Source organism: Pelodiscus sinensis, chromosome 13, assembly GCF_052426305.1.
Source record: "Pelodiscus sinensis isolate ZL-2025 chromosome 13, ASM5242630v1, whole genome shotgun sequence".
NCBI classification, from domain to species: domain Eukaryota; kingdom Metazoa; phylum Chordata; order Testudines; family Trionychidae; genus Pelodiscus; species Pelodiscus sinensis.
The window spans coordinates 15,505,632-15,519,476 of record NC_143064.1 but is presented as its reverse complement, the minus strand read 5'-3'; the positions used below and the strand labels follow the sequence as shown (position 1 = coordinate 15,519,476).

At 41.6% G+C, this 13,845-nt stretch overlaps 1 protein-coding gene across 3 annotated transcripts; it reads left to right on the top strand.

The window, feature by feature from the left end:
- Positions 1–17: 17 nt before the first annotated feature.
- UPF3B (UPF3B regulator of nonsense mediated mRNA decay) lies at positions 18–11,010 on the top strand. 3 transcript variants are annotated; one of them, XM_075940999.2, is made up of 11 exons: positions 18–336; positions 1,138–1,244; positions 1,393–1,499; positions 3,592–3,690; positions 4,468–4,578; positions 5,127–5,170; positions 6,056–6,247; positions 6,887–7,047; positions 8,330–8,645; positions 8,901–8,975; positions 9,912–10,052. In XM_075940999.2, exons 1-10 carry the CDS (start codon positions 217–219, stop codon positions 8,940–8,942), a joined length of 1,299 nt encoding a protein of 432 aa, XP_075797114.1. In that variant the 5' UTR covers positions 18–216; the 3' UTR covers positions 8,943–8,975; positions 9,912–10,052. The 3 variants fall into 3 exon arrangements, with proteins under 3 accessions (XP_075797114.1, XP_075797113.2, XP_075797111.2); XM_075940998.2 differs by lacking the exon at positions 8,901–8,975 and having other exon boundaries at positions 6,056–6,244; positions 9,912–11,010; XM_075940996.2 differs by lacking the exon at positions 8,901–8,975 and having other exon boundaries at positions 9,912–11,010.
- The last annotated feature ends 2,835 nt before the right edge of the window (positions 11,011–13,845 follow it).

Here is a 13,845-nt window from a genome sequence, read left to right as displayed (position 1 = left end):
CTAGTAACTTCAGGAGCATGCCGGGAGCGGCCCCCCCGCTAGCCCCAGTGCATGTTGGGACGGGAGCTCCAGGCCTCACAGTGTTCTGCCCTTCAGGAGCCGCCTCCGGCCCTAGGCTGCAACGGCGGGTTCGTGGCCCTTTAAGGCTGTAATCCCGCGAGAGGCGCAGCGGCCAATGGGGCGGAAGGGGCGTGGCTCGCTGGGCCGGAGGCCGGGATGAAGGAGGATAAGGAGAACACTAGGCCCAAGGAAAAGCGGGCGCCCGGCAGCCCCCTGGACACCCGGGGGGGCGGGGAGCCCGAGCGGCCGAAGGACAAGAAGGAGACGCTGAGCAAGGTGAGGCGGGGGCCGGCCCGCGCCGCGGAGGGGAGCGCTCTCGGGCCCGGTCCTGCGGAGGCTGCACCCGCCCGTAGCTCCGCGCATCTCCCGGGCCGCGATCCTGCCGCCACCCTGGTCCCCGGCGGGCTGCTCTGTAGAGCCCAGTGCCAGCGCCTCAGCCCCCGGGCAGGGCCCGTTCTCGCGCTTCTGGAGAGGGGGCGCCCGGGGTAGCCCCTTCACAACGCGGCGAGTCGCTGGCGGTGTCTCGTGCTTCGGGGGCAGCCTGAGGCGCCGAGGGCTGCTGGTTTGCTCGGGAGGTGCCTTGTTCCGCTGGCGCTCGAGCGGCGCTCGGCACGTGTTGGAAAGCCCGGGGCTGGTGGCATTCGGGATCCCTGGGAAAACGTGCGGCCCAAGTCACTTGCTCAAAGCAGCGCATGCAGTTTGTGGTAGAAGACGGAATGGAGATCTGGCTTCTTGCCTCTGAATTCTTTGCGTTAAACCATTGGGCCGCGTTTCCTCATTTAGGGCCGCTTCCATTGCGGGGAGGGGGATTGGAGTCTTTTATTTGACTTGAATGGGAGTTGGATCAGGCCCCCAGTCTTTCTGCGCTTTCTGGTAAAATTGTGGTGTTTCCAGGTTACTCAGTACTTTATAAAAATGGTATTAAAGCTATGCTGGATGAAAGAGATTTTTCCCAATCTTCTCATGAGCCACTGCTGTTGACTTAGTTTTGTTGTTCAATGGTATTTTTCAAGTAGCAAATCTGAAATGCAGTCTCAGGCAGGTGATAATTTTGCACTCTTAAATTTCTATGATAAGGTGGTAATTCGACGCTTGCCTCCCAGTTTGACAAAGGAACAACTGGAAGAACATCTTCAGCCTTTGCCAGAACATGACTATTTTGAGTTCTTCGCTAATGATTCCAGGTACAAACACTTCAGGTTTCAATGTTTTCATGTAACTTAGTATGTCAGAGATGTCTTTTAAATTACACTTGTGTGTATACATATAGTTCAAATCATCAGCAACTAGGCAGCATCACTTTACACATTGCTATCTTTTGTCCTTTTGCAGTTTGTATCCTCACATGTTTTCCAGAGCATACATCAACTTTAAAAATCAAGAAGACATAGTACTGTTCAGGGATCGCTTTGATGGTTATGTTTTTGTTGATCACAAAGGCAAGTAAACCTAAAACTTGGTTATTTACTGAAATCTTTGTATAAATATATTCAGTGAGATTTAGGAGATTGTAAGGTAGCTTAGTTCCATTTTTTTTCTTGTTTGCTTTATTTTGATGGTAGAATGATACATTAGAAGTGAAGACATAGTGCCTGCATGTAGTATTTTAATAAACTTCATGACACTTTTTGTAGTAGATTTTAAATACAGCTTAAAATAATAATAATAAAACTCTTTTTAAAGCAGTATTAGTGCAAAATTTTCTAAACAAATTGCTTAAGGGGAATTCCCACTCAAGTAATTTACATTTACACTATATATGTTTTTAGCTAATAGAATACTTGAAATGACACTTACATGGTTTATTAGGACTATTCAGCGCCTAATACTAAAACTTATTGGTGTTGCTGATTTCCAGGGGCAGGTAAAATATGAGTTGTGGGTTAGATGCAGCCTGCCAAGCCATCAGATCTGGCCTGGGGGTACAGCTGGAGGTTCAGTCCTGCTCCTTGCCTGCCCTGCTCATGCATGCTGCTCAGAGCACCTTTCTGAATCTTCTGAGCCTGGGAGAGGGGAGAGATGCTTTGCTTTCTGCTCCTGCCTCCAGCAAAATTTTGCAGCTGCCTATTTTCAGGATAGACAGCACTCAAAGTAAATCCCCACCCCCAACATTGAGAGTAGTACATGTGGCCCAGACCTGGCTGAGGAACCTGCTGGGAAAGGGCTTCTGGCAGTGAGCCATCCATGTAAGTGTCTCTGGGCCAGAGCCTGCCTATGGCACTGCAGTTCCCTCTGCACCGCTGTCCCACATAACCCAAACTCTGTGCACCCCATTCTACACCCATCCAGCTCATAACCCCCACCCCCCCAAATGTTGCACGCCAATTCCCCTGCCCCCCGGTCGCAACGCAAATCCCTGCACTCTCTCCTGTACTGCTGCCCCAGGTCACAATCCCCTTCCAGACTCTGTACCCCATACTATATCCCTCCTCCAGGTCAGAATCCTTTCCTGCACCCTGGTCTCTTTACCCAAATTCCTTCCCGGATCCCACACTCCCTTCTCTACCCAACCTTCATCCTAGACTCTGCACTTCCTCCATTAATATCATGGAAGAGTGCCACCCTTGACCACGTAGCAAATTCTTGGTGTGCTCTCCTTCTCCCCCCTAAAAAATATTGCCCACCCCTGCTCTAATATATATACTGGGTAAAACTCTGACTCCATAGGATAATTCTTGCCACTGTTTCCCACTTAAGGTGGGAGCAGAATTTAACTCTTTAAACTCTACTTTTATTTGGCTATTTTGATAGATGTAGGGTTTTTTGAGAGATTTTATTTTTTGTGTTCTTAATCTTCCACCAACCAGCTGCTTTTTGTGAAATAGCGCTATGACAGTTGACATCTTCATGTTCCAAGCATTAACTTACATTACCTAGATTCCATGAAAATACTTTTTTGAAACCTTTTAATTCACTGTATCTACCTTAGAGGGTAGATTGAGTTTGTGCAACTTATTGTGTTTGATGTCATTCAGAAAAACCCTTGAAAGCCAAGTTCTTTGTTTTGCATGGAGTCTTTATCAATCCAATTGGATTTTATCAAATACAGAATTTTCTGTCTCCCATATGTTCCCAGTGTAAAATGTCCCCCTTCCCATACACACACAGTGAATGAAGCAGGAATGTGGGACTGAGGGTAAGGGGGAGAAACAACATGTAATCATAATGCATAAATATCAGGGTGTTGTGATAATGTTCCTGAGTAATCTTAGCTTTGGCATTTCCTTAATTTTTGGTATTACGTTTTGCATCTTTAACTTTCTTTTAAAGTAGTTTTGTATGTATTTTGTGTATAGGTAGAAAGGTGCTTTGAGACCATTTTGTGATGAAAGGGCTATAAGTAATTTCTTTATATTTTTAATCACATGATGTATTTCAGTAGCTTCCATCTGTTCATCTATTATAGTACTGTTTGTTATAAATACACTCCATTCCATCCTCCCAATATAATACTGTGTAAAGAATGTAGTGGAATTTTTTCTTTTTTTCTTCTACAGTGATTAAACAGTTTTAACATTTTGCATTTAACAGGTCAGGAGTATGCTGCCATAGTAGAATTTGCACCTTTCCAAAAATCTGCAAAAAAGAAGAATAAGAAAAAAGATGCCAAAACTGGGACAATTGATGATGGTATAACTACTAGGGTTATTCATTTGTATGAATGCATGTGTGAAGACTTATGTGGTGCATGCAATCTGATAGCATTTGAATTTATTTTGATTGATGTCATTATGTAACAACATTCGATACTAAACATTTAACAATTCAAAAATTACACTCTAGTTTTTCAAAAGAACTTATCTACTACACTATAATAGAATTATAGATATTGTGATTAGGGATGTAAAAGGTTAACCGCTTACCAGAATGCTTACTGGGTAAACTGGTTGAATGGCAAGCTGCGACAGACTGGAGTAGCCCAGGCTGCATCAGACCAGATTCCAGCCATGTCTGGCTGGCCCAACCATGGCTAACCAGTAAACTATTTTAATGTATATTTACAACTCTAATTATATAGTATTTACTGAGCTCTGGGCAAAGGATAGGGTCCTGTTGTACTAGGTCATGAAAAGATGGTCCCTGTCTTAGTTAGCTTATGCAGGCTTATTATATTAGCTGAAAAACAGACCACTGCAAAACCAATAAAATATCTTAAGTACACTGCAGAATAAAGCTGTTAAAATCTTGAATTATTACTATTAATTATATTATTTTCAAAACCTAATTAGATCTGGTTCTTATCTCAAAGTTTGATTTTAATTTTGCTAAAGACAACTATAGAGCAGCAGCTCATAGGACTGTGTAATTCATTCATTCTTGTTTGTTCCTAAGTTTTTGAAAATGCAGATTCACTATTCAAACTATGCACTATTTTATTTTGTAACACAACCCAATCTTTCTCCCTAGACCCAGAATATAAGAAGTTTTTGGAAAGTTACAGTGCAGATGATGAAAAGTTAACATCGACTCCGGAAACATTACTAGAGGAAATAGAGGCAAGAAACAAAGAGTTAATAGGTATGGAAAACTGATGTCTTATACCTGAAGCTCTTTTCACATTGTAAAAAACATGCCAAGTACGGTATTTTGTAGGTTTGTGGCTTTTGAATTTTGGGGAGTCTACATTCTTTTTTGATTATTTTGTATAATCAAGTTGTTAATCTTCACTAGTAGTATCATTCTATTTTTCTGTACTATAGTCCTTTTTTTTTTTAAGTTGGATATAGTAATTTTCTCCAACTAAGTTGATATACAGTTAAGTCCCAGTGGTGGCTACATTTCAGAGAAGAATGCAATGGCTCCTTTAATATTAGTACTGTGGGATGGAAAATGAATCACAACTTACATTTAAATAACATTTACTTTAGCTAAAACGTTACATGAGAAGAAATAGACATGAACATGCTTAAGAGGGTTATATGTTTTGAAAAGAGAAAAGTTTTGATATGAGACTGAAATTGAAAAAAACACAGGAAAGACTTCTTAGTCTATACTATCTAACATATGAAAACATATCTTGATACTTGTAAAAGGAAAAAATAATTTAACTTTTAATGTTTGTTTAGCTAAAAAGACAACTCCCCTTCTGAACTTCTTGAAAAACAAACAGGTATGATTTGTCTTTATAATCTGTTTAAAACCATTTTTGTTCTGTGTTTTTGATAACTTGCTCTTAGAACTTGTGTCTGTATAGTAAGATTCCATTTGGTGGTAAATGGATCTAAAGATCTTGTTTTAAATAATTCCCCCAGAGCTACAGAAATGTTCAGATAGAAGCAGGGAGTATTCCCACCTTTCTCAGAAGAAGGGCAAGGGTTAGGAAATATCTGGCAACTGTTTCTTCTGCTACAAAACTGGGTTCTGCTGCCTAATTGAGTCTTTGTTGCCTGGGAGGTGGTAAGTGTAGTGCAGCTGGACCTGCTTGCAGGAGAGAAGAGAAATGTGTATATAGGGCCTTAGTCTAATGTTTAAAATGAGAATGGGGTTTTCTTGGACTCTATCCTAGACACTTGGTATGACCTGGGTTTTTGCTTAACAAACTATTTAATACTTCCAGAGTATTGATGTATCACTATATTTTGCTTAACATGATGGTGTAATAACAGTCCTCGTTACATAGGAATATTAAGCCATGTGAACTGCATGCAGCTGTGTGGTTGGCAAGCCTTACTCTGTTTAACTGATTGATTGTCACTAGCAAGACTTAATGTCCTTGGTGATTTCTGTCCTATGAATCTATTTTTCTTCCTGATGTGTGTAACTTTTTACAGTTTGTAGGTTCTGATGTGCAGGTGTTTTTCAGGTTTTATTTTTATATATATCGAAAATGCTGCTCTACTGAATTTTGAAGATTTCAGTAAGTTGTTTAATAGTAAGGTACAAGAGGAACAAATGTTTTATAAAGCAGTATGTCATTTCAGAACTGGGTATCTTACGAAACTTTAATTTTTTTTCTAATACGGGAAATACGATTTTCCTCCCCTTCCCCCGTCAGAGACTGAGAGAAGAAAAAAGAGAGGAGAGGCGAAGAAGAGAATTGGAAAGAAAAAGACAAAGAGAAGAAGAAAGGAGGAAATGGAAAGAAGAAGAAAGAAGGAAAAGAAAAGAAGCAGAAAAACTGAAGAAAGTTGACAAATGCCCAGAGAAAGAAAGGGATAAATCAAAGGACGAACCAAAGATTAAGGTGGTGAGCATGTCACTGTTATAGATTGTCTTCCTCGCCCTTCCTGGTAAAAATTGCATACAAAATGTATGCATTTATTATTTGTCCAAGTTAATTCATGATTTTGTAGGAGTAAACTCATAATGTTCATGCTTTTGTTAAATAACTCTAAAGTATAATGAGGGCTTGCATGCTGATTGTTGGTTGCTTTATCTTAAAACAATTTTCATTGTAATACTTGTGTGTATGCTTTAGTTCTGCAGAATGTGTGAAGTGAATATAATCAGGGTATATTTGATTACCATACTTAATCTTGATCTCCTATTATAAGGGGAAATTAATCCTGTTCTGGGATTTGGATAATTTTTTATTTGTAGACATTCTATAGTCTTGTGGTGTCCAACACACTAGCCACATGTGGCTATTTGGCTGGACGACTGTGGCTAGTTCACTATAGCATTATTCATAGTGGCTACTGCTACACAATTAGTTGGACACCACGGCTATAGACTCTGTGCTCAGAGGCAGTAAAAACTAGTTACACATATGCATGTTTCTCATGTTATGTAGACGTTATTTCATCCTAGAGTAGGTGAATTGTGCTGTGCTGCAGAGTTGAATTAGAATGAGCTTTGGCTTAAATAAAAGCGGTTTCCTTCACAGCTACTTAAGAAACCAGAGAAAGATGAAAGAGACATGGAGAAAAAGGAGAAGTTCAAGAAACTGGAAAAAGAGAATGCGAGGGAGGAAAAGGCTGCTGGTGCACTAAGCAGTATGTCAGCCAAACGATCTGATGGAGAGGCTAAAGAGGAAAAAACAAAAAAGTCAGTATATGTATGATTTACAGAAAACCTCCAACTCATCTAGACCAGTATTTTCAAACTTAGGCTGCACTGTCCTCTAACTGCTTTTATATTCAAATGAAGAAATGTCTCCAATATCTCTGGGGACTGTCTTGGTTATGACAATCTTATGACCCACGGAGGTGAAGGAGAGCCATTCATGTGGCCCATTCTCTAGCATAGGTTGCCCATTGCTGCTCTAGAGGCTTTGGCAGGAAGGAAAACTGCATGGCGACTGCCTGTGCTTAAGGGACTAAACTTGGTGGGAGGAGTTGGAGTAACTCAATGTTTCCAGTCCTTTGTTACCAGCAGAAAGGCCAAGCTAAAGTAATTGAAGAACCTATTACACAGGATGGGCAGGGGTGGTATACTTAGCCTCTGTTTTGCCAGAAGCTGGGAGTGGGTGACTGAGGATGGGTCTCTTGGTTATTATCTCCTCTGTTCGTTCTCTCTGGGCATCTGGGCTGTGTCTAGACTACATGCCTCTGTCGGCAGAGGCATGTAGATTAGACAGATCAGCAAAGGCAAATGAAGCCTGTTATTCCTCGTGGAATGAGGTTTACTGGGGCTGCCAACAAAGGGCTTTGATGTCGACAGGGGAACGTCCAGACTAGCGGTGAGCCGACAAACAGCTGATCAGCTGTTTGTCGGCTCAGCGCGGCAGCCATGTAAATGTAAATGAAGCCGCGATCATTTAAATCGCGGCTTCATTTACCTTTGCTGAACAAACAAATCTACATGCCTCTGTCGGCAGAGGCATGTAGTGTAGACGTACCCCTGGCATTGGCTGCTGTTAGGAAAACAGGATACTGGGCTAAATGGACATTTGGTCTGACCCAGTATGGCCATTCTTATGCCAGAAAAGAGCCCAGAATTATGACCATGGACTGCAATAACTAATCTTCCCAACATCCATGTGATGTGTATAGGTGTGAGTTCCCCCTCATATGTCAGAGGAATGAGGCAAAGATTTAATTTCCAAGGCTACAGGGTGAGTTAGTCAGCTGTGTGATTAGAACTGTGGGACTTCCTATCTTTAGTGTTCTCGCACAGTATCAAGGATTACATCCTCACTGCAGTTTTTCTGTATCTGTAGTAAAATATGACTGTAGGCTTCTAGAATATTTTAATTCTTATCTAAAATCTACAAATCATTGTCTGACCATATTGATGCAGATTTGGAGCTGTCATTGATTACACAGGTCTATGATTCATTTTTTGATCCAGTCTTCTAAGCTTAATTTCTTACTGTTTTTAAATACAGATCTGAAGATGAATATGGAAAAGATTACAGAGACCGGGAGAGAGACTTTGAAAGAGAGAGAGATTATGAGAGACTGCAGCGGGAGAAACTGAGACGTCAAGATGAAGAGCGTCGTAGGCAGAAAGAACGCTTTGAGAAGGAAAAAGTTTTTAGACGAAAAGAGGAAGAGGTGAAAAAGGAGATAAATTCACTCCGAGAGAAAGGAAGGAAATGTGATCTTACAGACTTTACAAGCAACACAGAAAAACCTGAGAAAATAACCAAAGAGGACAAAAAAGATGATGCTGCCGCCAGGAGAGATCGCATCAGAAACAAGGTGCTGTCTCTTAAAAATCACACCCATTCCATAAGACCTGGTTTTGTGGTAAATATTAAAGGGTGGATCATACTATTTCTTACCAACTGTAAACTTTGCCATCAAGAATATAGGGGAAAAATAGGCAAATTTTGTAAGCTTTGCTGCTAAGCTGAACTTGGTTGTGGCAAATTTCTTGTAGGTATTATGTACAAGTGCAGCTGTTGCTGGCAGGTTCTGAACAAAAGTGAATAAACTTTTTGGTTTTGCCAGCAGATATATGGTGGCTTGTTTACCATTGTGTCATCAGAGAATTGATGTGGTGAATCCAGATTCTTGCAGATGCTGTGTGTAAGTTAATGCCAAAAAGTGTCTTTAAATGAGAGAATGCACAGCAAGCAGTCTCCCTACTACCCCTTCTTCAAAACGCTCTCTTTTAACTGATCCAGCAAGTCTCTGCAAAGGCATTGATGTGCAGCATCATTGTAGTCCCTGTGTTAATATACATATTGTTCTACATGTAGAATACCTGAAAATGTGTTCCTTCTATTGATAGGAAAATATCCAGATTAGAGGTGGATTGATTCTGCATTTGTATGGCAGCAGCGTAGGGTAATGAGTGATCTGCATGAGTGGCTCTCCTTCACCTCAGTGGGTTACAAGGCTGTTGTAACCAAGATGGTCTCCTGGGATAGGGTAGTTTTGCTAACAGCGCTTGGTACCTAGAACTTGCAAGGTGTGCCCATTGAACTATATCAGCACTCTGATTAGGCACAAAGGGAGCGCACAGCTCTCAAGGTCAATGCCCTTGCTTTACATGTTTCACTTAAGCAATACTAGTCGAAAAAAAACCTGTGCAAATGGAAACCAGCAGAATCTGGCAACCTGGTGTGTGGACAATGATAAATAAAATGTCTGCAGGTTGCCCTCCACTGATTTTGGTGCATCTTTGTCATGTTCTTGGGGGAGAGTGTGTTTGTGTGTTTGTTTGTTTAAAGACTTGAGTTTGAAGAGGACAAACTAAATTGCACCTTTAAAATATTATCCTTACGACTGCTTTAAAATACTTGGGTATGTAATCCACAGTAGCAGTTTGATCTACCATTTGAGCAGTTACTCTTTGTCATTAAACTTATATCCTGGGAGTGTCTGAATAGTTTTGGGAAAATCTGAAGCAGTGTGTGCATGTTCTGTTTGCTTTTTTACGTATCATCCCTTGAGAAATTATAAGAATGAGTGTGATGCTTTGGTTATAAGATCGCCTAATCCCTTCTGATTTTATTTCAGGATCGCCCAGCAATGCAGCTATACCAGCCAGGAGCCCGAAGTCGAAGTAGACTGTGTTCTTATGAAGACATTGCTACAAAGTCTGTGGATCAAGGAGCAGATAAACAGGAGAGTGAAACCAGTAATACAAAAGAAGAGGAGTGATGAGCACACAGGCCTTATATGTTCTGAGTATTCAAGCAGCCAAAGAGCATGTACTACGCAATCCAGAAGTGCCTTCAAAGAGAAGGAGGAACAAAGGAAGAAAAGGGGGCATTGCGCTATTGGATGTTTCTAGTTAAAGAACCTCAATCTGAAATGTGTTCTCATTGTTATTGGAATTTATTTTCGTGGCATCAGATAACAATAGGGAAGAAAATGTTGCAAAGTAGAAAAGCTTTTTGTGGCCTTAAGTATGAGAAATGTAAGTCATGTAAATCAGGACGATGACACCTAGATCTAAAACCAGAACTTTTTTGTAAAGCAGTGCTAAACCAGTGTTTGATGCACTTAAAGTAAATTTAAAGCTTCAGTCTTGCTTAAAAAAATAACATCCTTTATTGCTATGCTGTGTGGTGTTGGGCCCGAGATTACGTTACAATTACAGCATAATTCTAGCACTAAAACGGAGGTTCTCAGACTATGATAGCTGGGCCATCAGTGGTCCGGGGAAGCCTTTTCAAGTTTTCTGCAGAAACCTTTTCAAGATAAAGCAATAGGAAAGTGGAGAGAGGCCTTATAAAGAATCTTCCATGTAAGATGAAATAGTTGAATAAGATTGCAGAGTAGGAAGTTTTTGTTCCTACTAGTGTGGGATTTTGTTTTTGTTTTGATAAATTGTCATGTAATGTCTGTTGATGTGTACACAATTTTTTATTCAGTGTAGCTGTGTAAAACATCTGATTATTTTCAAGCATTCCCTCTTGTTTTAGTGTTATCAAAGTAGGAAATATGCCATTTCAATTTCTCTGCTTCATCTTTCCATATCCAATGGAGTGTTCTTTCACGGCCCAGAAAAATCTTCACCAATAATGATCCTCTTTAAGCTAGCAAGTTTTAGCCATAGCTCTTTTGTACTAAACCCAATAAAACCTGAAAATATTAAAGATACTTTAAATTATATTTGTCATCAGTGAGACTTCATTTGGGGGCATGACACAGAACTAGCATTATCTTCCCCAAGCTTTTCATACAAATATTGTACATTTAGTTAACAATGTCAGATGATTCTACTGAAACTTCCTTTCAAACAGCTATATACAGATCTTTGAATTATACATTACATCATTGCAAAACTACAGACAGTCCCCGACTTACGCGGATCCGACTTATGTCGGATCCATAGTTACGAACGGGGCTTTTCTCACCCCGGAGGATGTGGGCAGCAGGACTGCCCAGACGCGCCGTGGTCCCGCCGCCCGCGTCCTCCGGAGCGAGAAAAGCTCTGCGTCTCCCTGGTCTGCTGGGGGAGCTCCCCCAGCAGACCAGGGAGACACGGAGCAAAGCCTCGGAGGACACGGGCGGCGGGACAGCCCAGATGCGCCACGGTCCCGCTGCCCGCGTTGTCCGTGGCTTTGCTCCGGGTCTCCCTGGTCTGCTGGGGGGGCCCAGCAGACCAGGGAGATGCGGAGCAAAGCCACAGAGGATGCAGATGGGACCGTGGCGCGTCTCGGCAGTCCCGCTGCCTGCGTCTCCCTGGTCTGCTGGGGGGGGGGGGGGGGGGGAGAGGGGCGCAGCTAGTGCGCCCCCTCCTCCCCCCCTCCCCCCCCCAAGCAGACCAGGCTTTTCTTGCGATGCCTGGGGTTGAGCAGCTGGGGCGCTGCCGGGTTGCTCCTGCAGCGCCGCTCCTCGGCGCTACTGGACCAACCCGGCAGCACCCCAGCTGCTCTGCCCCAGGTGTCCAGATTCAGCCGCTCTTGAAACTGATCAGCGGCTGATTCCAGGAAGCCCAGGGCAGAGCAACTCTGCCTCGGGCTTCCTGTAGTCAGCCACTGGTCAGTTTCAGCAGCGGCTGAATCTGGACGCCAGTCCCAACTTACATACAAATTCAACTTAAAAACAAACCTACAGTCCCTATCTTGTACGTAACCTGGGGCCTGCCTCTACTTTGAAAAAGCATAGTGTTCTTGTTTCTGAAGTACCATATAATTGTCAGAGGTCAAAGTAACCAATTTTTGTTGCAAATTGTATTAGTCTGTAACTAATAACACTACTTTTCCTAGCTTCCTAAGCTACTGCTTATATTATCTCTGCTAGGTTTCATTTTACTAGACAGATGTTTTAGCATAGGGATAAATAATCCCGGTTAAAGTTAACCTTTATGTTGAACCAGTGAACTGTGAGCAGGCCCCTACCCCAGGATCTAGGTGGGCCTGCAGACTGCTGGGCTGATGCAGGATCACTGATTAAGCCTTTGTGTCCCTATTTAGGATAGCCACTCCATAGACTATCCCATAATTGTTCATCACACCCTTTCTTTCAACTTCCTGGAACTATCTGGTACAGTTACTGGCAGACAGGAAACTCGACTAAATAGACCACTGGTCTGATCCAGTATGGTTTCATAGATTCCTGAAAGGCAAAAAATGACCACTGTGATCATCTAGGCTGACCTGTATAACAAAGGCCATGGAACAAATCTTTTAGGAAAAAACATCCAATGTTGGATTTTGAAAGTTTGTGGTGAAGTATCACCATGACCCTTGATAAACTGTTTTGGTGGTTAATTACTCTTACTGTCAGAAAATTATGCCTTATTTCCAGTTTATCTAGCTTCTGCTTCCAGCCATTAGCTCATATATCTTTCTCTTTCAAATGGAAAAACCCTATTAAATGTTTGTTCTCTCTGTTGCTACTTAAATCCTGTAATCAAGCCACCCCTTAGGTTAAACAGAGATGGCTAACTAGATATTTTTTAGTTCATCATTCAAAGTAGTTCTGATATTAACTTTTTACAATGGCTGTATAATTGCTAGAAAATTTGAATGAGTTCTGGTTTTTGTTTTTTGTGGATGTTTGCTTTTAAGCTTTTAAATACTTGTTCATACTGACAGTGAAGTATCACTTTTTGACCCCTTTCATGTGAAGGTGGTGATTAGTGATCTATTCCCTACCCAAAGAGACAGTAACTTGATTAATGGTATAAAGGAGTGGTAGTAACTCAATTTACCTTTCCTAAACCACAATTAGGACAGTGATATTTTAGCAAATTATATATGACACAAAGTAAAGCACGTTACCCAAGACAGCAGCAAAGAATACCTTCCAAAGTGAGTGATCCCAAAGCACTCCATGCATTCAACAAACTCCTCTCCAAATTATTGAACACACATCACTTGCAAAGCTAACTCTAGTATGCAACATCAGCTTATTCCAAAATACAGAGCAACTGCATAGTAAAGTCCAGGGGTTCAGGAAAGCAGAAAGTTAATTACAGGAGTTTTAATTGGACCAGGACAGATGGGCTAGCTGCACCACTGTCCTACAAAAAGCACTAAGGTGGTATTTAATTATTGAAAATTTCTGCTCGGAATTTCTGCTTGATATATCTGTTGAGATAAAGGTGCTATTTCTAGCAGCCCTAGAAATTGGTTTAACACAGATTCAGAGGCAGATAAATGTGAACGACTATTTATTGGAGCTTTCATGCTCCTGTAAGTTTTCCTATCCAAATACTGGTCTGACTTTGCCAGCAGCAAAGAGAGAGCCCCTGCTACGAGAAGCTTACATGTTATTTCATTGTAAGATGAGCTTTCTAAAATATGCTAATGTAGAATGCTTTCTACAAAACAACTTTTTTATAGTGAACTGTTTATTTTAAGAAAACATAAGATTTATTCATGAAACATATTAAGACCTTGTCTCTTCGGTTTTGGTGGAAGGCCCTACAAAAACGACACAGACTAAGCAGCTGGGGGGAGGGGGTTGAACAAGGGAAATAGGCTGGGTCTCTGGA